At 38.0% G+C, this 25,345-nt stretch overlaps 2 protein-coding genes across 3 annotated transcripts; one reads left to right on the plus strand and one right to left on the minus strand.

The window, feature by feature from the left end:
* Window positions 1–385: 385 nt before the first annotated feature.
* LOC144661633 (protein white-like) lies at window positions 386–24,504 on the plus strand. Of its 2 annotated transcripts, none has more exons than XM_078522437.1 (20): window positions 386–761; window positions 1,275–1,616; window positions 4,658–4,706; window positions 6,324–6,510; window positions 7,027–7,098; window positions 8,656–8,754; window positions 9,177–9,343; window positions 10,490–10,561; window positions 10,941–11,043; window positions 16,621–16,689; window positions 17,128–17,171; window positions 17,546–17,651; window positions 17,774–17,905; window positions 18,647–18,739; window positions 20,178–20,235; window positions 20,925–21,002; window positions 21,103–21,208; window positions 21,401–21,501; window positions 22,135–22,262; window positions 22,892–24,504. In XM_078522437.1, exons 1-20 carry the CDS (start codon window positions 662–664, stop codon window positions 22,991–22,993), a joined length of 2,208 nt encoding a protein of 735 aa, XP_078378563.1. In that variant the 5' UTR covers window positions 386–661; the 3' UTR covers window positions 22,994–24,504. The 2 variants fall into 2 exon arrangements, with proteins under 2 accessions (XP_078378563.1, XP_078378564.1); XM_078522438.1 differs by having other exon boundaries at window positions 387–734.
* Window positions 15,698–16,452, minus strand: LOC144660886 (uncharacterized). The gene has a single exon (XM_078521614.1). The coding sequence runs from the start codon at window positions 16,450–16,452 to the stop codon at window positions 15,715–15,717; it is 738 nt and encodes a 245-aa protein (XP_078377740.1). The 3' UTR covers window positions 15,698–15,714.
* Window positions 24,505–25,345: the final 841 nt, after the last annotated feature.

Consider the following 25,345-nt stretch of genomic DNA (forward strand, 5'->3'; position numbering starts at 1 on the left):
GACACGTAAATATTTACAGTCACAATCAGTGTCGCGATACAAATATCGGCTTAAAAGACCATTTCAATTAATTTCATTTATGTCCTATACCGATCGCAATACTGGTTTCACAAATATACCCCGGCATCAAACGCCCAGTGCACACATACACTGAAAAGGGGGAGGGACATGGGAACATGTTGGCGGGGGGGGGGGGGGTTGATTGGATTTCTAGGCAACACTTCACTCGAAAAATAATAAGACAATCAGTTTATTGTTCACCGGCAAGAGTTGTAAGATAATCAACGTCCACTGCTAATAAGCTTATCATGTACCACGTGGTATAAAAGACTATTTGACTTTTTGCGGTAAAAAGTGTTGGTAGACAACAGCTTACGAAAGTACCCCCCCCCCCCCTCTCTTTGCAACAATGAGCTCGAGGCCAAATGGAAGTGAAGGCATGAAGTCCATCACGAACGTAATTGAGCGGAAAGCGTGTCAAATTTAAAGCAACGCCAGAAACTTAGAGATTGAGCTCTTTCTGGCCGGTTACTTTTGAGGAAATCTTTCGAAATTGCAGGTGTTAGACAAAACACCGATTTAGCAGTACCTGTTAACGTATGCAAATTCCATTGAAAGTGACCAAGCAAGCTTTGATTCTTTCAAATCAATTATTACAAACATGGCCGACACTTCTGCTGTGGAAATGTGGACAATTGTCGACGTTAATACTACACCTGACAAAAATGGCTCAGGTAGGATTAACCAGCACTCAGTTGAAGGTACTTATGATCTATTAGAAGCTTAGGTACAAGCCGCAAGAAAAAAGGCCGGAATCTCTTTTGTATCCCGACCTGCAAACAAAACGATATTGATGCGTAAACCTAAATTCAAAACAGGCGATAAACAATATAAGCTTATAAGAACTTCAAATGCGATTTTGGGCTATAATTCGTTCTCGGTTGCTATGGACAGAAGGGGTTGCTTAGAATTTGTCTTTCATTGAAGATTTTGGCGGCTGTTTTGTGTGTTTCACTGTATAATTTCTTGTTAAGGTGATTTCGTGAAATCAAATGTAAACGAAATCAATTTAGCTTATTATAGTGGTTACGTAAGGGTTGTTTTCTTTTTTCGCTTGCGTCCTTTTTGCGAAGAGCCGCAGACATCTATGCACCTGTCTGTACAAAGCAAGTCTTCAAGTTAATGTTTAACTAAGTTGTATTTGATCCTGTGTTCATATTTCTCTGCGTGACATATGCCTCGTGATCAACGATCAAACAAAATTTCTTGTGCAGCGAACCAAGACAGCGCCGAACACGAAGCGGCGAAGAGAATGGAAGAAACGGGCAGCCCAACGCTTATAAACCACGAAGAAACACAGGAGAGCCTTGATACAATTTCTGCAATCCCAGGATTCTCTAACAGTGGAAATAGCCTGGTTTTTAACACGAAGTACAAAGATCCCGCCACTAATGTGATCGCGAACGTGACAAGTGTTGGAGACTTGAGGGAGAAGGTGACTTTATCGTGGAAGGACATCAATGTTTTTGTGCCGCAGCCCAGAGCGTCTTTATGCCGGCGATTGTGTTGTGGGGAGAAAGAAGACGAGCCGAGAATCAAGCAGATCTTATTTGATGGTAATGACAGCTAAGTGATTTGCATTGAATTGTTATCTTCAGTGAAGTCGTGGGTCGTGGGTGTGGGTAAAAGTCGTGGGTAACAAAAAAGACTAAAATAAAAAAAATACTGAACTAAAATTTGTGACAAAATAGTTCGTTCATGGCTAGTCCGATGCAGAGTGCTTAACAAACTTGTTGGGATGTCTGTAAAACAAGGAACACCGCGAAACACACCTGGAACACCAATTTCTTTAACCGCAGATAAAGTATTATTAAAGTATTAAATAAGTATTATGAAATGGAGCATGATCAGTGCTTAATTAGAAGTTTGCGATCAGATCGATCGCTCACAAAAGGACTAAGACTGAAGATCTTGGTAATATTAACGACAAGTTCCGAAGTTGTCCGAAGTCGCAACATTTACACGGCCTCTTCTCTGAGAAAAAACAACGGAAGAAAGGAGTCATAAATACAATATTCACATGGAAGTGCACATTAAATTTCATTTTATTCCGAGCTGCGATAAGTATTTCGTCCTCGCACACTTCCCCCAAACCAGGAACACTCCGAAACACCCCTGCAACCCTTTCGTAAAGCGTCGCTCAAGATGCAGTACGTATTTTACTGCCTCGTCCGCAGCCCATAGCCCACGTTTTACACCTCAGTCCGTGATTTTTAACCAATTTAACCAATCAATTTAAATAATAGTAATACTACGTGCTCGTTATAAAAATATTAAAGCACAACAATTTGGAAGAGGTAGGCGCAAAATTATATGCAGTGCGTCGGGTGACGGTTTAATAAGAAAGCTTTCGCAAAAGCTCTCACGCTAAGCTCTCGCAATTCCAAGTGTGTAATAGATTGTACCCGGATTGTAGTAAAAATGTTGGCTGCAACATTTCCGAGACCGAGTCGCACATTTTGTCGCTTTGGCCGACAAGCGAGGCCATTACATCAGTTTTATTAGTAAACCAACCAGAGGCGTCCTTTTGTAATCGCAAATTGGACCATCAAAATTTCCCACGGAAAAAATGCCGCTCAGTCTAGAACGCAAAATGTCACGCAATATTTTAAGTTACCATTCTTGTGGGATGGGGGAGTGTGCGAGCGCGAAATGCTTATCGCAACTCAGAATAAAATGGAATTTAATATTAATTTCCATGTGAATGTTGTACTTATGACTCTTTTCTTCCGCTGTTCTTCTCTCTGACAAGAGGCTTCATAAATGTTGAGACTTCAGACAGCTTCGGAACTTTTCGTTAAAATTACCGGAGATCTTCAGTTTGAGTCCACTTTTGAGCGATCAATCGGATTAATCATAATACTTATTTCTTTAATGTTTTTACTTTATTTTAATTGTTTAAATTTATTTAAATTTTATAACACCGTTTTGTTTATCTGCGTTTAAAAAAAAAAATAAAAATTGGTGTTTCAGGTGTGTTTCGCGGTGTTCCTTGTTTTACAGACATCCCAACAAATTCGTTAATCACTCTGCATCGGACTAGCCATGAACGAACTATTTTGTCACAAATTTTAGTTCAGCATTTTTTTTATTTTAGTCTTTTTTGTTACCCACGACTTTTACCCACACCCACGACTTTACCCACACCCACGACCCACGACTTCCACCCACGACCCACAACAGTTAGCTATACTCCCCCAGGCCGTATGCTACGCTACTGCCGTGTTTCAATTTTATTTCAATTTCTCTTAAGTCAGCTAGATGTTATTTTACCCAGCTCCTTGTTGATGGCTTATATATGAAACTATTCGTATAAATTCATAAGTTTTTCAAAGTCCTGCATTTTAGCATGTTTTATGATACAGTTCTAGTTTGTTTGTGTAATATATAATGTGTCTTGGTCTGGTGATTTCACTGGGTTTTACGATTACGTAACAAGCAGATATTGGATCATGACGAAGTTTTGGCGAACCATGATATACATGTAAGCTTGCTTATTCATTAGAAATGTTACACTGAATTATATCGATCACTACATGTTCCATTTGGCTACCAGTCGTCTAATTCCCAATTTGAATCCATGCCTGCTATTATTTGTTTCATAGTCTGTATATAATTTATTTTCTTAGCAACAGAGAGGTTTGAATGTATATGCATGTTTAAGGGATGATTACATGATACCGGGGCAACTGTCGCACTGGTGTGAGTTCACGCCGGTTCCCTCTTGTGGCTCTGGGTTTGTTTACAGTTTACACAAAATGTCATACCAGAGTTTCTATGCCAGAGCGAGATTTTCATTTCGATACGAAAATTCATTCCGGTGTCATGCAAACACACTATGACTCAGCTGATCACTGTTTCCTTTCATATTCCGTTTTATACAACAGTATAAAACTTACATCCAAATAAAAACAAATTATGTAAACACAATTTGACTTTTTCATCTCACACCGGAATGAAAGTTGCGCCATTATCATGTAAACCCCTTAGTCAGAGGTAATGATATAGAGTTGAATTCTCCAAGGTACTTTTACAAGGTTATGCCAAATACCAGTACATGTTCATGTATGGGAGACACAGTATTGTGTATGAAACCAAATTTTGATACACAATGAACTGTGTAAATACAATTTATTAAAAAAATGTATAGGCCATCCCAATAAAATGTTTCGTTTCCCATCGCTCCGACTCTTGTCATGGTGGGTCGGTCGGTCGGGCAAAAAAAAAAAAAAAAGATGAACACTTGAAGGGTTCTGGGTTCCAGAAAAGGGCCGGGCTGCTAAGAAAGAAAGCATGATTACAAAAGTCAACTTGAAAATGTGGTCTTTTCGTTCGTTGTTCCTTAACAGTCTTTAAATAACGTAGTATCGATGTTTATTTAAGATAAAGACATCACATCTTACCAGTTGTTGTTAATAAAACAAGATTGTGTGCTTGTAAATTGACGTACTTGCTTCTTTGACTAGTGTATCTGGATTTTTTTTTTTTTTTACTTTTCGAAAAAAATGGGTCGGTCGGGCGATTGGAAACGAAACATTTTATTGGGATGGCCATATATACATTAACATATTGAAAACATTTTTCCTTCGACTTACAGTGAGTGGAAAAATTGAAGCAGGATCCTTGTTGGCTGTCATGGGATCAAGGTAAAAATTAGGATCTAGCTAATATCAGTACATTTAAATAATATTTCTGGGAGATTTTGCTTGTCGAGACAAAAAAAAGTATTACTAAATGTCATCTTATAGGGCAATCAACTGACATTACGGGGTTTTAGATGAAACTAGTTTTGTAAGTCCCATATAAAAGAAAATTATTGTGTCAAAAGTAAATGCCAGTGAGTTAGGTTTTTCATGATTAAGAAGATATTATTATTTTGAATAATAATTTATAATAAATAATTTTAATGATAATTATAATTCAAATTTTTTCTATTAAATTAGCGAAGCAACATTTTGAGCAACTACATTCTGAAAGACTGCTCTAGTGTCCTGTATATATAGTTCAGTAGAGGTCATCACAATGTGTGAGGCAGCGAGGCATGTAATCCATTCTGTTTAATAGCCTATGTAGCGCTTCGGTTAGCCTAAATAGCACTTCGGTTAGCCTACAGTTAGGTTAGGTTAGGTAGCTTGCGGTTAGCCTTTTTATTTGCAGTAGCAGGGGCGGATCCAGGATTTTTCAAAGGGGGGTGGCTGTTTAGCAATATTTTTGTTTACTATCTTGTTTAAACCCCAGTTTTTTTATGGGGGTGGGAGGAGGGGGTATCAGGCTTTTAGACAGCATTTTGAAAGTGGGAGTCGAAATTATTTCGGGCCTGAGACCCATATTTCATGGGGCCGTGTATGCTTTTTAACCCTAGGGGGTCTGGGGACATGTCCCCTCAGAAAATTTTGAAAAGGTGATGCCTCTTAGACGTGATTTCCGCGATTCTGAGCAGCTTTAATTAAACACCTTTCAATTAAGTTATCAAACCGCTGTTTTTCCTTAATAATTTAGCAAAACGACTCTTTCCTCAACTTACCTTAAATTATATTTGGGACAGAAACTCTAGTTCTTATGAACAGTGATTGAAATTTAAAGTTGACAGCCTCGAACTAACACAAAATAACAGATATGCATTGTTTTGCTCGCCCACGTGCGTGAAAATTTTTAGCTCTTGGCAAAGTGGCCTGAGGACATTTTGGTACGTTAATGTTTTTAGAACAGCGTCTTTGCTTAAGAAATCTTCTTTCTTCAAAGCGAAGAAATCGGTAAGAAAACTCGATAAAGAGATTACTATGGTGACGAAAATCATGCCAGCAAGGCTAAAACAACTCTTGAAAGCTAAAAGGAATTTTTTTTTTTAAAAAATATACACACTTTTTTTTACATTAAGCACAAAATTTCAAAACAGGCTGTCAAAATTCTCTTTCGGAAAAATGAAATTCTGGATGTTTAATAACAAAGGTGTCAAATTTACTTTAGCTAAAAATATTAACACTTTTTTCACCTTACCCAGTGTCTTTGTCTTTATTTTCTATTTTAATGTGTTTATTGTCATTTTTCTGGAAGATCAAGGGGGGTGGCTAGCCACCCAATCCACCCCCCCTGGATCCGCCCCTGAGTAGGGATTTCTGCCTTGCATGCCTCGCTGTCTTGTACGCCTTGCATGCTTTGCTGCCTTGCACATTTGTAAGACTCCTTCAGTAGAGTAGCTGCTTCATTTTAGGAACACTGCATGACCAGAGTCAATAACTACATACTTTTATTTCTTTTTCAAGTGGGGCAGGTAAATCCACCCTCATGAATGTGTTAGCACATCGTAACATCGCCCAGGTGCAAGTGACGGGGACAGTTAAAGTGAATGGTCAGCCAATTGGTATTGGTATTAATGCCTTGTCAGCATATATTCAACAAGAGGACTTGTTCATTGGATCACTGACAGTTAGGGAACATCTGACCTTCCAGGTATTAATCCTTTCTTGCATAGTATTAAATTAGTCCACATACAAATTCTGATTGCTAATTTAATCTACAAATATTTCTGTTAGTAGTAGTATATGGTGCTTTTTAATAAATATATTAGACAGTTAAAGGCTGTGATTGTATTTGTACCCACTACAAGTCATGTAAAAATGCATTTGATTTTAGAATATACCGTTACTTATTCTCAAACTAAAAATAATACTTTTGGTACATACCACCCAGGTGTATAAATGGCTACCAGCAAATTTAGTGCTGGGGTTAATGTTGCGATTGACTAGCATCCCATCCAGGCAGAAGTCAAGATACTCCTTGTCACTTCTTGCTTCTGAAACCAAGATAAGCTCCAGCCTGGTGGGCCACTAGGCTCTTCTGCAGACTTCTGCAGGGTAACATAGTTAGTCAAGTGGATGTGACATCCACTTGAGTCACGTTTGAAACAGGAAGGCTGTTTTTTAAAGAGTTAATTAAAAATTAGTTTGTTAATTCTTTCTTTTTCAGGCTGCTCTTCGTATGGATAAACACACTCCCAAGGAACGACGAAAGGAACGTGTCGAGGAGGTTTTGACCGAGGTTTGCATTGCCTTATAGTTTGTATTATTTTCATGGCAATTTAATTGTTCTTAAATTCAAGAATTACCAATTGGATGTACATGCAGGGCCGTAACTAGCAAGAGGCAAGACAAGGCACTTGCCTCGTCTAGATTTTAACCCAACATTAAAAAAAACAAATACGTTCAGGTGGGAAAATAATCCCCAATTAAACCTGATTGACTTTTATATACAAATATGCTCAAAGTAGTGTCTCAGAGTTACTATATTTCAAAATTTTCTTTCCAGACCCTGCTATTTTTAGGGTTCGTGTTCTTGACATTCACAACCTTTGCCTCGTCCCAGTCAAAAGCCTGGCTACGACCCTGATGTGTTGCGGTTTTTGTGGTTTTTAAACCAGTTTGGTTTCTATTTTTGATTGTCTCATAATTGTTCACTATCATAAATCTAAAAATTTTAAGGGAAGAAAAAATTAAGTAAACCAGATTGAGAATTTATATAAATCCAACTCTGCTTCGTAGAGTACAAATAATGCGCAAAACGAGTACAAATATCTCACGATATTTGTACTTGTCTCATTCCCCCCGACTGCGCAAAATTTCAGCCAAAATAGTAATAATGAGCTCCCTTAATACAGCCAGTGAAATCAGCCAGTAGCCAGGTGTTAGCTACATGCCTGCTAAATAAAAACTGATTTTGAAAATGATTAAAATGTCAGTGCGACTTAGGCACTGTCCATGTCATTATTAATTTTATTACCCTTTCAATGGGAGTGTTAAGGTTAAAACAGATCAATAATCAGTAAGAAAATTAATGCAACACAGGAAAAATAACAAGTGCTTCAACAGAGACTTTTGCATAGACATTTACCGGGTATATAGGCTATAAAAAAGGGAAGCCTCAAGCCAAGTGGCCCATACTTGCTGGAAGGGGAAAAGGGGAAGCCTTGAGCCATGGGGCCCATACTGCCGGAGCTTATCCCGGTTTCCGTAGCATGTAGCAGCTAGGAATATTTCTTCAGCACTCCCCCCTGAATGGGATGCTAGTCCATCGCAAGGTACCCTTCCAGCATTATGTCGCTGCATGGTACCCATTTATACACCTGGGTGGAGAGAGGAACTATAAGAGTTACATGTAAGTGTCTTGCCCAAGAATGCAACATAGTGACTCCGACCAGGGCTCGAACTTGGATCACTCGATCCAGAGTCTGGCACACTAACCAGTAGGCCACCGCGCCTCCCATCCATACTTGCTGGAGCTTGCCTTAAATTATCCCGGTTTCTGTAGCATTAAGCAGCTAGAAATATTTCTACTCCCACCTGTATGGGATGCTAGTCCATCGCAGGGTACCCACCCAGCATAATGTCACCAGTACCCATACACCTGGGTGGAGAGAGGCACTATGAGATTAAAGTGTCTTGCCCAAGAACACAACAAAGTGACCCCCATCAGGCCTCGAACTCAGACTGCTCGATTCTGAGGGTCCGACGCACTAACCATTAGGCTTAACCGCGCCTAGTGTGAATTAAAGATGTTGAGAGTGAATCTTTTTTTGTTGTTGTTGTCATTTTGTGCTAGCTTGGGCTTATGAAGTGCGCTGACACAGTCATCGGAATACCAGGAAGGTTGAGAGGAATATCTGGTGGAGAAAAGAAAAGATTAGCATTTGCTTCAGAGGTACATGACCTTTTTATATTTCTATGCAGGAATTCCATTTTCATTTCCCTTTTTTGACCAGTCTTCTTCTTATAAATATTCCCATGCTACAGTGGAATTCTGTTTTCTAACTTGATCTTATAACTTGAACCAAAAGACCTCTCTCTCCTTGGTCAAGCACTACGGCAATTTTAACCCAAATTTTTGAACCTTCCAATTTCTCAATTCAATTTTTGTTAATCTTGGAGCTTTGGGAAATTGGGGCTCCACATCCCTCCACCCACCCCCTGTTATTTATAGTGACAATTTGCTATGATCTAATATGTGTGTGTATCCTTGAAACAACTTTTACCCTCAGTAGTTTACTTGCATGTAAGCACATAATTGCCATTACCCGGGTACTGGTTATGGGTTATTTTCACCCTGATAACTTTTATGTCCAGGTGTTAACAAATCCTCCATTGCTATTCGCTGATGAACCAACATCTGGTCTGGATGCATTCATGGCTCAGAGTTTAATATCGTCACTTCAGCGTCTTGCAGCCCGTGGTCATACCATCATGTGCACAATACATCAACCCTCATCTGAAGTGTATGCCATGTTTGACAGGTAATGGCTTATGAAACCTATTGGTTCTTTACTCGTTTATAGAAATTAAATGGGCAAAGTCTGTGTTCAAGCATTAAGGTAGTCTATAGGGCTGGCAATATTATTTGGCTTCACACTAGAGCTTTTAAGTATAATCTACAGATGTATTGTAAGTACACTTGGAACCTACTTTGAGTGTGATGGGGTAAAACATACTTACTTGAACTTTACTTGGTGACCATGGAAACTTTGAAGAAGCCAAGCCAAGTATGGTCTACACCACACTTAATTTGAGAATGCACTTGACCAATAGGAAATGGAAGCCTTGGAAATGAAATCAGCATGCAGCATTGTCACGATTCTGAAGATGATTGACAGCTTTTGCCTCAAGTAATTTACTTTTTCAAGTGCACTTGAGTCAAGTGCTTACTTGAAACTAATCTAGCTTCTTAGGGACCGTTCATTTTTTATGGGGTAGGGGGGACTGGTGGGATTGATAGATAGTCACTGTTATATATAATGGCCCCCCTCTTCATCGAAAATTTTTGCCTGGCCCCCCCTCAAAATAAATTTGTGACCCCCCCCCCCCAAAAAAAAAAAATAAATAAAATAAAATAAAAAATTCAAGTGAAATAAAATTATCGGAGTGTGAAAGATTATCAGTGTACAAAAAAGTTAGTACATACAGTAGGGGGTCGGGGCTGCCCCCGTTGAGAACCTAGGAATTATTTCCATCTGCATTTTTTACTCTACAGAAGCCCACAACACAAAAGACAATTATATTTAGTGACCCCCCTACAGACCAATTTTTGGCTGCCCCCCCCCCCTTTAAAGCCAAATTTCGGATGGCCCCCCTCAAATCCCACCAGCCCCCCTATCTCATAAAAAATGAACTGTCCCTTATGAGAAGCCAAGTTAAAACAGACTCCAGTTTCTGTGGTTTGAAGTGATTGATTAGAAGTATGTATTTCTTCTTTATTATCATGCTATTTTGCTGAAGGGTAACTGGTACCCATCTTCACAATGTACAATGTCGGTGTACCTATTTGGCCATGGTCGTGCTTTGACCTATCTTTTCTTATGTCAGTGCATGCAGAACTTTATATTGAGTACACAATGCTTTACATATGCATTGTTTATTGACTTCACCCTGCTTATTTTTTCCAGTATTTTACTGTTAGCTGAAGGAAGAACAGCATACATGGGCTCAACAGCCGAGGCAATAACATACTTTGAAAGGTGCAAAATACTTTGTTAAATTGTAGCGATACATTATTGTAAATTTATGTAAATTACAAATCAGTGCATTTGTGAAATTAGTTGCACTAAGTTTTCAATTTATTTTTTTTAATTTTTTATTGTTAATATTGCATGAACTATTAACCAGTTGCATTATATTTACTTACTAGTGTAGACAGTCATGTATTCATATAGTCGCTTTTATTCATCTAATTAATTTTGTTAGGTAATGTTCAGATAGTAGGTTTAACCTCAGGCATTTCTGTAAGGGTAAACAGTGTACACTTGCTGTGCATGAGCTTGCAAATTAAGTCATGTTTCAATAATGATTTTTTATTTGTCACATTTAAGTTTGTGTTTAACTTGTGTTAAATTGCAGCCTAGGGTATCCCTGCCCTGTGAACTTTAACCCTGCAGATTATTTTGTTCACACTCTGGCCATTGTACCTGGAGAGGAGGAGCGCTGCAAGGATAGAGTTAAGGTAATCAGATTAATATCTGCTGACTCTGTTTTTAAACTGATTTATTATTATGATTATTATTTTAGGTAACTTTAATTTAATTGTACCACTTTATTTTTCTGCTAAGTGTTTTTTTTTTATAATTTTGTAGGTTGTTATCTTTACTTTTTTTCCCCTTGGAGATATTAGCTAATATAACCAGCTACTCTGTAACTCCGAGAAAAAATAAAGTTTTTTTTTTTTTTTTTTTTTTTTTTTTTTTTTTAATTTATTTATTGACACACAAAGAACACTACTTACTTAACAAAACAAATACATACACTACCTACGATGCTAATTACAAGACATTACTTATTACATTATTTAATATACATTTTCTTTTTAAATAATAATATCGCAATAACACGTCTTACAATACCTACTATAACAAATAGCGCTCTTACAAAAAAATATTACATTATATTACTATTACATTTTAAAGTTACAATCTATTTACAAAGTTCAATTTTTTACTACTAACTCTAATACTAACTGTATGTATTTTATTTTACTATGAAACGAAAAAAAATAAATAAAATAGATTGCGGCACAACCTCTGGGCAGGGGGCGGGGTAACTTGGGGGACCTTAGGCACAAAGTGTTGTCCATTTTGCTTTGAATTTCGTCAAACTATTATTTTTGACAGCGATTGTGCGTTCATAGAGAATCTTTTGATTGAGTAAGAGAAGGAAGATATCTAGATTCGGATATGCTGAATTCAACCAGGACAGATAAATGTGATACTTGGCGATGATGAGGAAATGATTCAGGGCATAAAAATTACTTAAATCTGGTTTATAACCGTAAAAAATATCTGTGTCAATTAAGGTGATATTTTCTGAACGTTTTTCATTCCACCATGCAATAACTTTTTTCCAGAATAATTGTACCGTCGGACACTCATACAGCAAATGAGGTAAAGTTTCGTATGAAGAGCTACAACGATCACAACTGGGAGAACTTTTCAATTTCATTTTGTAAAGTCTGTTATTAGTGGGTAGAATGTTATGTATGACCTTGTATTGGAAACATCTGAGTTTATTTTCTATTGTAACTTTGAATGGCAATTCATAAATGGCTTTAGCAGGAAGACGTTTTTCTATAAGCTTAGTTTCTATGTTTGGGGCTTTAAACACTTTCATAACAAGCAGTTCGCGAGCCGATTTGGCGGTGACATTCGCAAGAGGAAGCTCATTACTGTCAACATCGGTAAGCATTCGTTCGGAATTTGAAATTGATTTTTTCCATTCTTCAGGGATCGCGGTGAGAAGGCCGTAATACGTTAAGAAGTTTACCGTCATACCATATCTATGTTGAAACTCAGACCAGGATAAAAACGTTCTGTTCTCATTTAGCAGGTGACCGATTTTAATAACTCCTTTTCTATGCCAAGATGGATAGAAGACTGATTTACCATCTATTTTAATATAGCGGTTATTCCAAATAATTTCGTTTTCATATTCCTTAGCAGAAGAAGGGTCTTTAGAATGTAGCTCCTGCCAGACATTCAATACTTCCTTGTAAAAGGACGGTACATACGAGACGAAATTAAGATCAGATACATTAAAATTACATTCCAAAAGAAACGAACCACCATATTGGGATGTAGCAGATGAGAAGAGGGAGCACCATTTGTTATCACCAGCTTCATATAAACGTTTAACCCATGCTCCCTTTAAAGATTTGTTCATCATGTTGAAGTCTACCATGTTAAGGCCCCCTTTCTCTATAGGACCAATAAGCGTGTTACGTTTGACCTTATCGGGCTTAAAGTTCCATATGAACTTGAAACAAATATCATTAACTTCACAAGAAAAATTTGGTGGTGTTGTGAGAACGGAGGTATTATAAACAAGCTTGGAGATAGCGAGGGTTTTGATGATACAAATTCTTCCCATTAAAGTTAAGCCTCTGGTCGTCCATTGGTTTAAAATTTTCTTTAGCGCAACAAGTTTTTCCTCGAAATTAATTTTGTAACTAACAGACTGATCATATGCGAAGGCCACACCTAGCGCGATTACATATTTTTCAGGCCACGAAATATTAAATTTAGAACGTTGACCCAAGTTGCATTTAAGACTGCCCAGCCACATACCCTCCGTTTTAGAAGTATTTATTTTTAAACCTGAACAGCCTCCAAAATCATTTAAAAGATTAAACAAGTGATTAGCTGAGCGATCATCTTTTATAAAGGCTGTGATATCATCCGCGTACATACTTAATTTTAATTCGGTGTCTTTTATTTTCAAACCACTGATATTTTCATTATTCCTAATCGCTTGGCCAAGTACCTCAATTGCCAGGACAAATAAGAGCCCCGATAAGGGGCATCCTTGTCGGACTCCTCTTTGAAGCTGGAAGAAATCGGACGCAAATCCGTTGTTTATCACACAGCTGGTGATATTGGAATAGAAGGTGTGGATCCATTTTTGGAAAATTGGCCCAAAGTTCATTAATTCAAGGACTTTAAACAGGTACTTCCACTCTAGGGAATCAAATGCTTTTTCAAAATCTATGAAAAGTAACATGCCAGGTTGTTGTTTTTTCTCATAAAACTCAATTACATCAGATATTAGCCGAATATTTTCTCCAATAAAGCGGTTTTTAACGTACCCTGTTTGATCATTATTTATCAACGTTGGTAAGACTTTCTCTAATCGTTTTGCAATACATTTCGTTGCTATTTTGTAGTCAATATTCAACAACGTGATTGGCCGCCAATTTTTGAGAAGGAGGGTGTCTTTATTCTTTTTAGGTAACAGAGAAATCACACCTCTCCTTTGCGAGATCGACATTTCACCTCTATGATAGGCTTCATTTAAACAGTCTATTAAAGGAGTTACCACGGAATCCCAGAAGCATAAGTAAAATTCTGTAGTCAGTCCATCTGAACCTGGGGTTTTGTTTTTCTCAAACGTTTTAAGAGCGGCTAAACATTCTTCTTCAGTGATAAGGCCCTCGCAGGATTTTTGCTGCTCGCTATCAAGTCTCTGTACATTGTCAAGATTTAAGAATGACGGGGCTGAAGCATCAAATGTGTTATCTGTTATTTGTGAGGCATATAAAGCTTTATAAAAAGTTTCCATCTCACACAAGATCCTGTTCGGTTCCTCAACATACTCGTTTTGATCGGTTTTCAATTTAACAATATGCTTCCTTTCATGCGAGCGCTTCTCTAGATTCATGAAATATTTCGTGTTTCTTTCGCCATGTTCGTACCACCGTGCTCTGCTTCTTATAATCGCGCCTTTTGTTTTATGTTCAGCGATTCTTTGAAGTTCAAGCTTGACACGTTCAATGTCTGTTGCTAAATTAGCTGCTAGCGGATTTTGATCCAAACGCATATTTAATTGTTTTAACTTGCAGAGTAAATTTATTTCTTTTGATTTTTTTCCTTTAGCAAGACGTTTAGAGAAACGGATACAAAAGTCTCTAATCTCCATTTTAATCATCTCCCAATAGAGTCTTTTGTCACTTGTTCCACTATGCTTTTTCTTGGCATGAAGTAAAAAGAATTTTAGGTTTGTTATAAATTCTTCATTGTCAAGAAGAGAGTTATTAAATTTCCAAAACCCAGGGCCAGCTTTTTTTTGCTTATTTTTATACGCGATTTCAGCATAAATTGGAGAATGGTCTGAGTCGTAATATGATAGCACATCCGTCATACTAGTACGTGGAACTAAATGTTTTGAAATAAGCCAATAGTCTAATCGACATCTTATTTTTCCTGAACTATTCTGCCAGGTAAAGCGCTTATCATTTGGATGATGAAATCTCCATATATCATCGAGATTTAAGTTTCCGCTCATTTCCTTTATGCTGTGGATAACTTTTTTCTTACCGCTGATATCTTTTCCACCTATTTTATCAATATTTTGGAGTGGACAATTAAAATCGCCTCCCATTATAAGATTTTCATTCACATGAGGACGTAGCTTGCTCGTTAATTCGTTAAAAAAATTTAATTGTTGATTTTGGTCATTGGGAGCGTAAACATTGGCTAAACAAAATTCTTCGTCTTGGAGTGTGAAGCGAACAATAAGCATTCTTCCGTTCTTATCATTAGTAATGCAAATATTCTCTGCTTTTAAGGTTGGTCGAAAAAGAATCATCACGCCTCTGCTATGTTTAGAGCCATGGGAAAAGCAAATGTCACCACCCCATTCTGCACGCCAAACGTTTTCGATTGTTTTGTCACTGTAGGTTTCCTGCAGAAAAATTAAGTCATATTTGCCATTATGGAGCCACCTAAATAAATTTCTACGTTTGATCGACTTATTTATGCCTCTGATATTAAGGGAAACACATTTTAAACCCATTGCAAATGTTATTAAGGCTCAACACCTGCACCAGAGCCCCAGCCAAAAAAAGTTGTCCCCAGATGTCGTGCCACCAAAAAAAGAAAGAAATACCACGAAACACTAAACAAAAATCTAATCAAGCCGTTGAACGACTTCATGTATAGAGGAGATAGCCTTAGTAAATAAAATAAATTCATCGATCGGAAAGGATCCCCTCTACGATTCCCCGCATTATAAAACTACAGAGTGACAATACTCAAAATTAATTTCATAGCATAAAGGAAAAAGTAACGATTGAAGCGGTCAGAACAGATAAATGAAGTAAATGCGAAGTGTGAAAAATTAACATCGATCAGTAAATCCTATCCAAGTCTTCGTTATTATAAATTCTTATAGGATAGTCAGTTGCCTCTATTTTAACAAAGATTTTACCGTCTGTCGTCCAGGCGCTGTGCCAATGCTCCGACTTCTTTCGTTTCCACACTTTGGCAAACAGCTCGCGTCGCATTCTTGTTAGATTTTCGTTGATGTAAACAATGCCACCTCCATTAAACACTTGGTTCAGATTCTGACCTTTTAACTGCTTACGAGCTCCATATAGTTCTTTCTTTGCTCTATAAGATTTGAACCTGACAATAATTGGCTTGGGTTTACTGGGATTCTTGCTTGTTTGAAGCCTGTGACATATGTCTATATCGTCGGTGCGGATCGTAACGTTGAGCACATTTCCAAGTGCAGTAACTCGCTCTGCGATGTTTTCATCTGGCGTTTCTGGAATGCCATGAATTTCCAGGTTGTGTTTGCGAGTGTACTGTTCTAAATCATCCAGTTGGTTGATGGCAGTCCCCAAATCTTCGTACATTTCGTCACGTTCTTCGGTGGCTTCATTTAAACGCTTCTTCATAGATTTCATTTCTTTCTTTAGTGCTTCGTTTTCCGTCGTTATCGTTTCTATTTTAGCTATATGAAATTCCAATGACTTCTGGAGCTCAGAATACTGGTTACGTAAAGCCTTGTTTTCTTCGAGAAGTTTGTTTGTGTTATCTTGAATGGTGTTTAGAACTTTACGGATGTCCTCCTGCTCCAACATGTTGTCTTCCGTAAACTTCACGGATTTCGCGGGCGGTATACTGTTTGTATGATGTAGGCCTGGTTTTGATATACATACATGTACATGTACAGCGCAAGCACCAGCAGTTATTCATGACCTGACAAGCATAATATTGCCCACTTTTTAAACTGTGTTCACCATCCATAGGAAATCTGTGATGCCTACAGGGAACGGGCAGCAGAAGAAGCCAAAGAAGAACATGGATACAACAGGGAGGTAAGGAAAAACGTTTGGAGAGTTGTGTAGTACAGTGTTGTGTTAAACCATTCAATAGTACAATAATTTATACGATAACTGAGAAAATTCTCGTGCATGTATTGGTCGAAAGTTGTGGTCCATGAGAGTATAGAACATGAAAATGACTGTAACCTGTGAATGCAACACAAAACAAATTTTTGAAAACATAGATATTGAGACGACTTCTCCAAAATACATTAATCAAACATAAATGCATTCGTTTGCTTTAAGTGAAGAAAAAAGTGATCGTTGAACTTTGCACTGATTTTCAATCTAATTTACCGGTAAATTTTCCGTGTTATTGTATAAAACAAATCGACCACATCTTTTCATGGTCAACACTCTTATAGATCATAGAAATGACATTATTGGATCCTAACGAGTTATATTTTTTTGTGTATTTTCCTTCTAATTTAGGATTCCTTCAAAGCAGATGATGTTTATTTTGAGAAAAGATCACCGTAAGAAATTAACCATTGTTTGCATGTCATGTTTTCTGCAACTTATAGCAGAGGGTGGGGAGAGGATCTGGTGGCCCAATAGTGAGTTTGTTAGGCTCAAAATTGAGAGGGTGGGGCTTGAACTTTTCATTGTCCTTAATGATGCTGCCTTTTTGAGTAGGGCACCCTATTCTTACAGGCCACGCCCCTCTTCACCTAAAATGGGTGTACCCTCAGTAAAAATAAATGACACACTGAAATGACAAACATGACAAGACAATTCATGTTGAAAAATAAAGTGATTTTAAACACTTTAAGTTTTGTATATATGCTACACCAGTCCTACAGCTACTAATTAAAAGAAGTAATGTTTGTATTTCCTGTTACACATGCAGGTACAAGGCCTCCTGGTGTCGGCAACTTGGAGCAGTGTTGTGGCGATCATGGATCACTAATAATCGAGATATAATCATCTTCAGAATAAGACTTTTTCAGGCCATTGTAAGTTTTTAAGCAAGATTACTGGACTACTGTAAGAGACACATAAGGTGTGAACTCGGAGTTTAAGATAAGCGAGTTGGAGATAGTGGTCTTACTAATTAATTAATTTTTTTTTATTACAGATCACTGGTCTGATTGCAGGATTAATCTACTTGCAAATACCTTATGATCAAGACGGCATCCAGAACATTGGTGGTGTTTATTTCTTTCTTGTGACATCTACTTCGTTTTCCAGCCTTCAGGGAGTTATCTTTGTAAGTAGCAGAGTGCAGATGTTTAGAAAAATCCTCTATTTAGTTAAAAAGATAGACTTCCCTCTAGAATACTAATGAAACAGATCGGATACATGTTAAATTAAGAATCTTTCAACTCACAAGGGGAAAAATAACACATTTACAGCATCATGTTTCGTTGAAATGACATTAACGTAACATGTTTAGTATACAGCTATTTCGAGAAAGGTTGCCGGGAAAAAGCACGAAATTGCGCGTGCCAAGACCGAAAGGTGGTCTGGGTATTCACTGGAATTTTGCATATTGGGCTTGAGGAAATATACAAGTTTACATTTTTGCACGTGAAGATTTTGTTTTTCCTCTAGGGGGCGTTTTTCTGTACCTTTACTTTTACTGCCCCATGTCTTTGAGTTTTGAATATTCTTCTAAAATTCAGCGTAGCTGGAAATACCGGTACCCAATGTTTCCACATGTCTGAAGAGAAGGAAAAATTTGCGTTTGTCATGTCATTATATCTCCTTAGTATTCAGCACGTGCAGTAGCTCTCTATTTCTACCCATACTACCTTTCGGTCTTATCGCGTGCACTTTGACCGAAACAACTCACTTTACATTTATTCAAATGCGATGTATGACTAATGCCTATTAAGAAAAGGTTTTTTTTTGCATAACGTCATTTATATGGTCTCTTTGTTAACTAGAATGCCTTTCTACCACATTTACCAGTTAGGTTTGAACTTTCCTCTTATCATTTCAATGACAGGTATTTCCAGTTGAGCTTCCTGTGTTCTTGAGGGAACACAAAAACGGAATGTACAGAACAGATGTTTACTACCTGGCAAAGACGTTATCAGAGGTAACGACTATTACAGTGTACTCTCTTGTCTCTGGAGTTCTAGAATCGTTATTGATTTTCACATAATTTATAGTGGTTTATACAAACCACATAGTGGTACCAAATTGAAAACAACTTCTTTTGTACTTAGCCGAACTAGTCAGAGTAAAATAGAGATTTTGTTTCCTTTGCACACTAAGCCTACTACGCAGACGTTCTTTGGGATCGTCACGCATTTCTCGTGGGGGAGAAACGGGCTCTTACTTCGTGTAGAAGACACAATTCACCTATAACAATAGAGAACAAAAGGACAAAAGAACGAGGAATATAATAAAAACAATAGGTTTGCGAGGCAGTATTCTTTTGTGACGTGTTCTGTGCTTCTACACGAAGAAGGAACCAAGAATCCCGTGACGATCCCAAAGAACGTCTGCGGAGGAGGCTATTGCTCCTACCCATATTTCTCCATGCCACATTAGGCACACAAGGCTTTGACATTCTCTTTACACCCACTACGATTTGCTGCAAGGGCTCTGACATTCGCCCATGACTGCCACCCAGCTGTTTGCCTTTCGTCATTTACCATCCTCCTCCATGTTGTTTTTGGTCGGCCCGGTCTTCTTCTCTCTTCTGACCTTCACTACAAAGCTGTGACGCAATGTTTCTCTCTGTCTTTCCCCCTTAAATTACCAATACAGTTCCATCTTCGACGTAGGCTATTGCACACTCGAGGTTTTCTCAGCTTAAGAAATTAGGAGAAATAAAGTTTGTTGTTGTTGTTGTTGAGAGACTTTTGTAAATTATTTGAACCAGGGAGTATCAGTAGTTCGTATAGTATGATCGTCCGAAGTGAGGGTAGTTTTGAAAAGAACTATTGTTGGTCACTATCGTTTCGACAACCTAAGCAAAAGTCATCTTCATAGTCAAGTCAAGATACTTGAATCGAAAGTCACTTGACTCTGAAGATGACTTCCGCTCAACCTGTCGAAACGTCAGTCACCAACAACAGTTCTTTTCAGAACAACTCTCACCAGGATGATCACACCAACGGCAGCGCAGTGGACGCAAGTTTTCAACTTGCGTCCACTTGCGTATCCGTTTGGCCAGAACATGTGTGCACTTGCGTTGACTTGCGTTCACTTTGGTCGAGATCAAATTTGCAGTTAAGTCAACGCAAGTTTCTTAAGTTTGGCCACCCAACGCGCGCAAGTCATCGCATTTTTTGCAGTTTACTTCAAAAACTGAATTGCACCTCGTAGCATTTTAAATGGCTTTTCGCGAACTTGCGTGCACTTGCGACTAAACTTGCGTCTTCTTTTGGCCACGCAACGATAGTCTGTACGCAAGTTCAACATGCGATTACTTGCGTTACCGTTTGGCCAGGGCTGTATGGTTCGGCCATGGTTTGCAATGATTTAAAAAGAATGTTCTATGGCTTATTATGTTGTTAATGTTGCAGATACCCATTTTTATCATCACTCCGCTGCTGTTGATAACTATTTCATATTGGATGATTGGTAAGAGATTATTTGTAACTCCTGTTCATGAATGCACTCACTGATTAAGAATAATCCTCCCCATTGGCTGTTATCGTTTCTTTTCTATCTTTGAGTAAGCTACGTGGATCTGTCTTAAGTACATATCTTGTGTGCTTAACACGAACATAGAATTTTAAAGTGTGACTAGTACAGTTGTGTGAAACAAATTACTGTACCGTTTAGGTGTTAATGGCAAAATAGACTTGTGTGTACTGCGTAAACATTTTACTGAAATCTGAAAAAAATATAGTTTTAAAATAATTATTTTACAACTTAAAATATTTACTTCACAAACGTAAGGTCCTGTGGGACTGATAACTTACATGTAAAACTTAGACTGCAAAACTACATAAGTTATCTTTCTTTCCATTAGTGCCACAATATTTTTTGCTGGACTATTTCTTGCCTTCGGACCAGGAAGAACAATGACTGTCTTGCAAACGGAATACCACCTCCGATGAATAATACAATAAATAATTAATTTTATGAAAATAATTTGTTCCTCCTATCGCCTCTCCTTTCACCGCCGGGAACGGCTCCAACTGTCCGTCTTAGAAGGGTGTCCACCGTAAAATGACTGACAAAGGCAGGGACGGGACCAACACCAGGTGTCCATCTTATGGAGGTTTCCTTAAGAAAAAGTTGACTGTTCTTTTATTTTACAACAGGTTTGCGGGATGATTTTTTGCGTTTCCTTGTTTGTTATGGTATCGTTGTTTTGGTTACCAATGTGGCTGTCTCATTTGGTAAGTGCTTAGTACACTGATATCTGAAAGGCCACGTGTTTGTTACAAGCCGAACAAGTAACGTTTCAAGTGGATTTGCGTGTATGTTTATTTTTTCCAGGTTATATCGTTTCAACGATCGCGCCAACAATCACCGCAGCGACATCTCTTGGCCCTCCCCTCATGTTACCTCTGTTGATTTTCGGAGGATTTTTCCTGAAAAATACGTAAGTTATATGTTTTAGACTTGTCTGCTCTAACGTGATATAAACTAAAACATTAGGCAGATTTTAGCAAAACTGGGGGCGTATTTGCACGACTTGAATTCAACTAGTCTATCCATCGGTCGGTCGAAATGTCTGATTAATACTACGGAAAGCAATCATAAAACTATTACAATATTGTTTTTCGTTTTACAGGACTGTGCCAGTTTATTTTGTGTGGCTAAAGTACATTTCGTGGTTCATGTATGGCTTTGAGGCTCTTATTATCAATCAGTGGAAAGATTTTGGCCCGATAGGTATGTGAACGTTCGGTTAATTGGAAAGCAGAGCGAAGAACGGCGAGTGAAAAAAAAAAAGTTAGTCGGAGTGAAGCCCCTCACACCAAAGCCCTCGCCTTGTATATCTTGTTATTATTTTTTTTTCCACTCGCTGTTTTTCGCGATAATCTCCAACCGCTAACCGAACGCCTAGAACAGGCTATGCACCTACTTTTTTCCATCACAACATTGGGAAAAAATTGTGAGCAGTGAGTTGTCATCAACTCTCTCAAAGGATTCCTCGACAGTTAAGAACTTCACAAACCTGCTAGACCACCACACACATAACACTATCAAACTCAACTTTAATTTTTCCAAGCCCTAGCTTAAATAGTCTATGATCAAACCTTGTGTGTTAACCTAAACGTACCCCACCCAACTCACTCAAAGTAGCCGTCAGAACACGACTCACGCCGCAAAGAGTTGGGCATCTATTAAAAAAAGAAAAAAAATACGGAACACACAAAATTCATACTTGTAACAATTTCTCGCGTGCAAACCACCACCACTACCACAACCGCTCCATTTACCGGAAGTGCACTAACTCCTACACGCGTCGTAGGTCATCTTGTGTTGTCTTTAGAGTAATTTTTTTCTGCTTGTTGCTTGTAGACTGTGCTCTGAACACCACTGCCGTCCCATTCTCAGCGATGGGGAACGGATCCTCTGGGGGGATGGGAGACGAAGCGTTTTGCATACCAAATGGAAATGCAGCGATCAAGTTTCTTGGATTTAAGGAAGTAAGTGAGCAGTAAAGGATCGTGGTAATGATGAGCTTATGACATGTTAAAACAGCTCTGTAGAACAGACGTCTTATGTTCGACCCAAAAAATAAAAACATACAGTCCTTTCTAAGACGGCGGGACCGGCTCCAACTGTCCTTCTTAGAGAGGTGTCTGTCTTATAGGGAGTTTAAGTTACAGTAAAATGGCTGAAAAAGGTAGGGACGTCATCAGTATGGAATTTTTTTCGGTCGGATGTCAGACGTCTTGTCGAATGGGGCGAAGAGACACGTTTCGATTTACTTGACATTTTCCATGGCACACGCACTGACTTCTGTTACACCTCTATTTATTTTTAACAGAAAAAACAGTAAGTTAACACCAATCATGTTTCAGTTATGGTTGGCTTAATATCAAACCCTTGATCAAACGAACAGTTCGTCTTTTCCGTTTTACGTAGTAGGAGAAGCGAGAAAAGCGATAAGAAAAGCTGGCAGTGTGAAGTCTTTGGGAAAAGCGAGACTGCTCTTAGTCTTAGTTTTAAGACATGTTTTTTTATATTAGTTCTTTATGCTTGTTGTTATTTTGTCAGTTAAAAAAAACAACTAATTTTTGTTTATTGTTTCTGTTTTGTTTTTGTCTTTCAGGACAATATGTTGTTTGATATTTACTGTCTTATAGCTTTGATGGTTGGATTCCGTTTTATTTCTTTTTTGTTTTTATTGAGAAGAGCCTACAAGGAACAATGATTTGGTCTCCCATGTACCATTCAAGGCTTCATATTATTTTAATAGTTAGTTTGTAATAGTTTCTGTTCGCTGGAACAACTCGGAAGTTCAGTTCTTTTTGGTGAAATCAATTAGCGAACTGAAGTTCTGGGGGCATATAATTTTAGGTACATAATGATATATAAGCTAACTTTAAACAGTTAGAGAACCATTTTATGAGTATTGAAAGGTAAAGTCACATTAAGAGGTTAACTCATGGCGGAATCAAGAACTCAAACAGTTAACGTATCAGAAAAGTGCAAGATAAAATAAGTGTGAGCACTATCATGTATCCAGCATATGTTTCACCCCCAGGCTTCTTTAGTAAGCAATATCTCTGGGCTCCGTATATTACTGGAGACAAAACTAGTTCCTTTTCCCCTTACTTTGTGTCTAATTTGATGTTATAAGAGTTGTGTACTTTATTTGATCATTGATCAATTTATTCAAGTTCTGGAGTGATTAAGTGACAGTTGCTTCAAATTTTTTGATGTGTATAATTGATGATGGGAGTTACTGTCATTCACAAATAAAGTGCCTTTTGGGTATAAATTCGCATACCTTGTGTCCATACAATTTCACAGTCGTTAATTCAATGGTCATGGAAAAGTGTTGCGTGACGGCCCAAATGAACATTGCGTTGTGTGACAACCCCAAGGCACGGCTCTTGGGCGACTGTTTATTTCAAAGAGCACTTTGATAGCCAAACTAGTGTCATAGGTAGCAAACTATAAAATTAAAAACCTATATGATATTTTCAATTAACTAGCGATAATTTATATAGCGCTATAGTAACTATAGCTAAAGATTATAAACTATAGCTATAGCTATAATCGTGAGACAAGCCTCTTTTCACATCAAGTATATTATTATATTATTCATAACTAATCCATACGAAAGAAATTAAGAATTTTCAATTCTCGATGATTAATTGTATACTTTTAGTTCTGAATATTTAGTTTCAGTGGTGCTCTTGTGCAAACAGGTTTTGTGTTACTTGCTCAACCGGTTTTTGCCAGTTTCGTAAGTTCAAGCGCATGCATGAAAACTAGTTTAAGATTTTTTGTTTTTGTTGTTTTTTCTTTTGATTTTATGTTGCTGGTGAAAGCACGGACATACTTGATGAGCAAGATAAACAAGTGAATTGTATATTTTTAAAACATTTATTTTATATTCTTGTAGAAGTTTTTTGTTACACAAAATCCAGCTGGCATCAAAACCGGCTGTGCTTGGATTTTAATAATGAGAATATTTACTATAGAGCGTCTTCAGTCCTCACGGCGGCCATATTGGTTTTTCAAAACAATAGGAATTTTTATATAAGAAACGAGCTTGTTTTCCAAAGAAGAGAAACTTCATAGTACAACAATATGGCCGCCGTGACGTAACGAAAAAGAGAGACCCCAGGAACGGGGTCGGATAAAGTCAAAAATCATCACGATAATTTGTTACATTGAAAAAAGATAAGAATAAAGTTGTGTAAATTCAATTTTCATCCAGAGCGTCAGTTCTGTTTGCTTGTTGTTTGTCAAATAAGATAAATCACTCATTTCTGTTTTCCATTTAGTTATGTTCTTTTTCAGACTGGCCAGACAATACAAAACATAAAACTCGTCGCAATCGCTTCAATCAATCCGCCCCAAGAGATGCGTACAGAAACAGCAACAAAACATATGCATACAGGAACACGGTTACATGAAGAACAATCAATTTTATTTTCTAGGGCCAAATCCTTTTGCTTGTACTTACACCCATGCCCAGTGCTAGTGAAAACACCCTTCGTAAGACATGTATATTCTAAAATCTTTCGTATTTAGGCCAAATAAAATTTTTAAACGGTTCACGTCTTGCGTTCTCATACACACTGATTTGTACGGTGCTTTTCAAAACAAAGTTGGGGGGGGGGATAGAAACGAGGTCTGGGAACGAATAGCGATGTTCTCACAACTTGCAACGCGCGATCATCAATTGAAAGATTGTTTGGGAAGTTGCTTTTCCTTCCCACCCACCTCCCCCTTCCCCCGACTCAAAATCTTCGGAAATTTCGGTCGGAAGTCAAATGGAAAAGCCAGTTTCCACCTCTGGACCAGTTGGACCGAGATTTACCGTTCCATTTTGACAAACTGGTTAGTTGCCTTACTTCAGTTCAGTAGGGGGGCCCACTTCAATCTTCCCAGAAAAATGACAAAAATCGGCAAGATAAATAAAGGAAATTTTCAAGTCCGTTCCTATTCCTGATTTTTCTCGGAAGATCGAAGGGAACTCTGCTCGCAGGGTAGCTGGGGAAAGAAATGCAAAATGGAAAAGACCGTTCCACACGGTTGGCCCGGTTTA

This window comes from Oculina patagonica, chromosome 7, assembly GCF_052425735.1.
Source record: "Oculina patagonica isolate OP01 chromosome 7, crgOcupat, whole genome shotgun sequence".
In the NCBI taxonomy this organism is placed as follows: Eukaryota; Metazoa; Cnidaria; class Anthozoa; order Scleractinia; family Oculinidae; genus Oculina; species Oculina patagonica.

What these genes read in the sequence shown, in the direction of transcription:
- LOC144661633 (XM_078522437.1), top strand. Translation starts at nt 662, where the DNA reads ATGGCCGACACTTCTGCTGTGGAAATGTGGACAATTGTCGACGTTAAT. An exon ending in TATTTTGAGAAAAGATCACC is followed by an intron (nt 17,172 to 17,545) that starts GTAAGAAATTAA and finishes TTACACATGCAG; the next exon opens with GTACAAGGCCTCCTGGTGTC. An exon ending in GCCTTCAGGGAGTTATCTTT is followed by an intron (nt 17,906 to 18,646) that starts GTAAGTAGCAGA and finishes TTTCAATGACAG; the next exon opens with GTATTTCCAGTTGAGCTTCC.
- LOC144660886 (XM_078521614.1), bottom strand. Translation starts at nt 16,452, where the DNA reads ATGTTGGAGCAGGAGGACATCCGTAAAGTTCTAAACACCATTCAAGAT.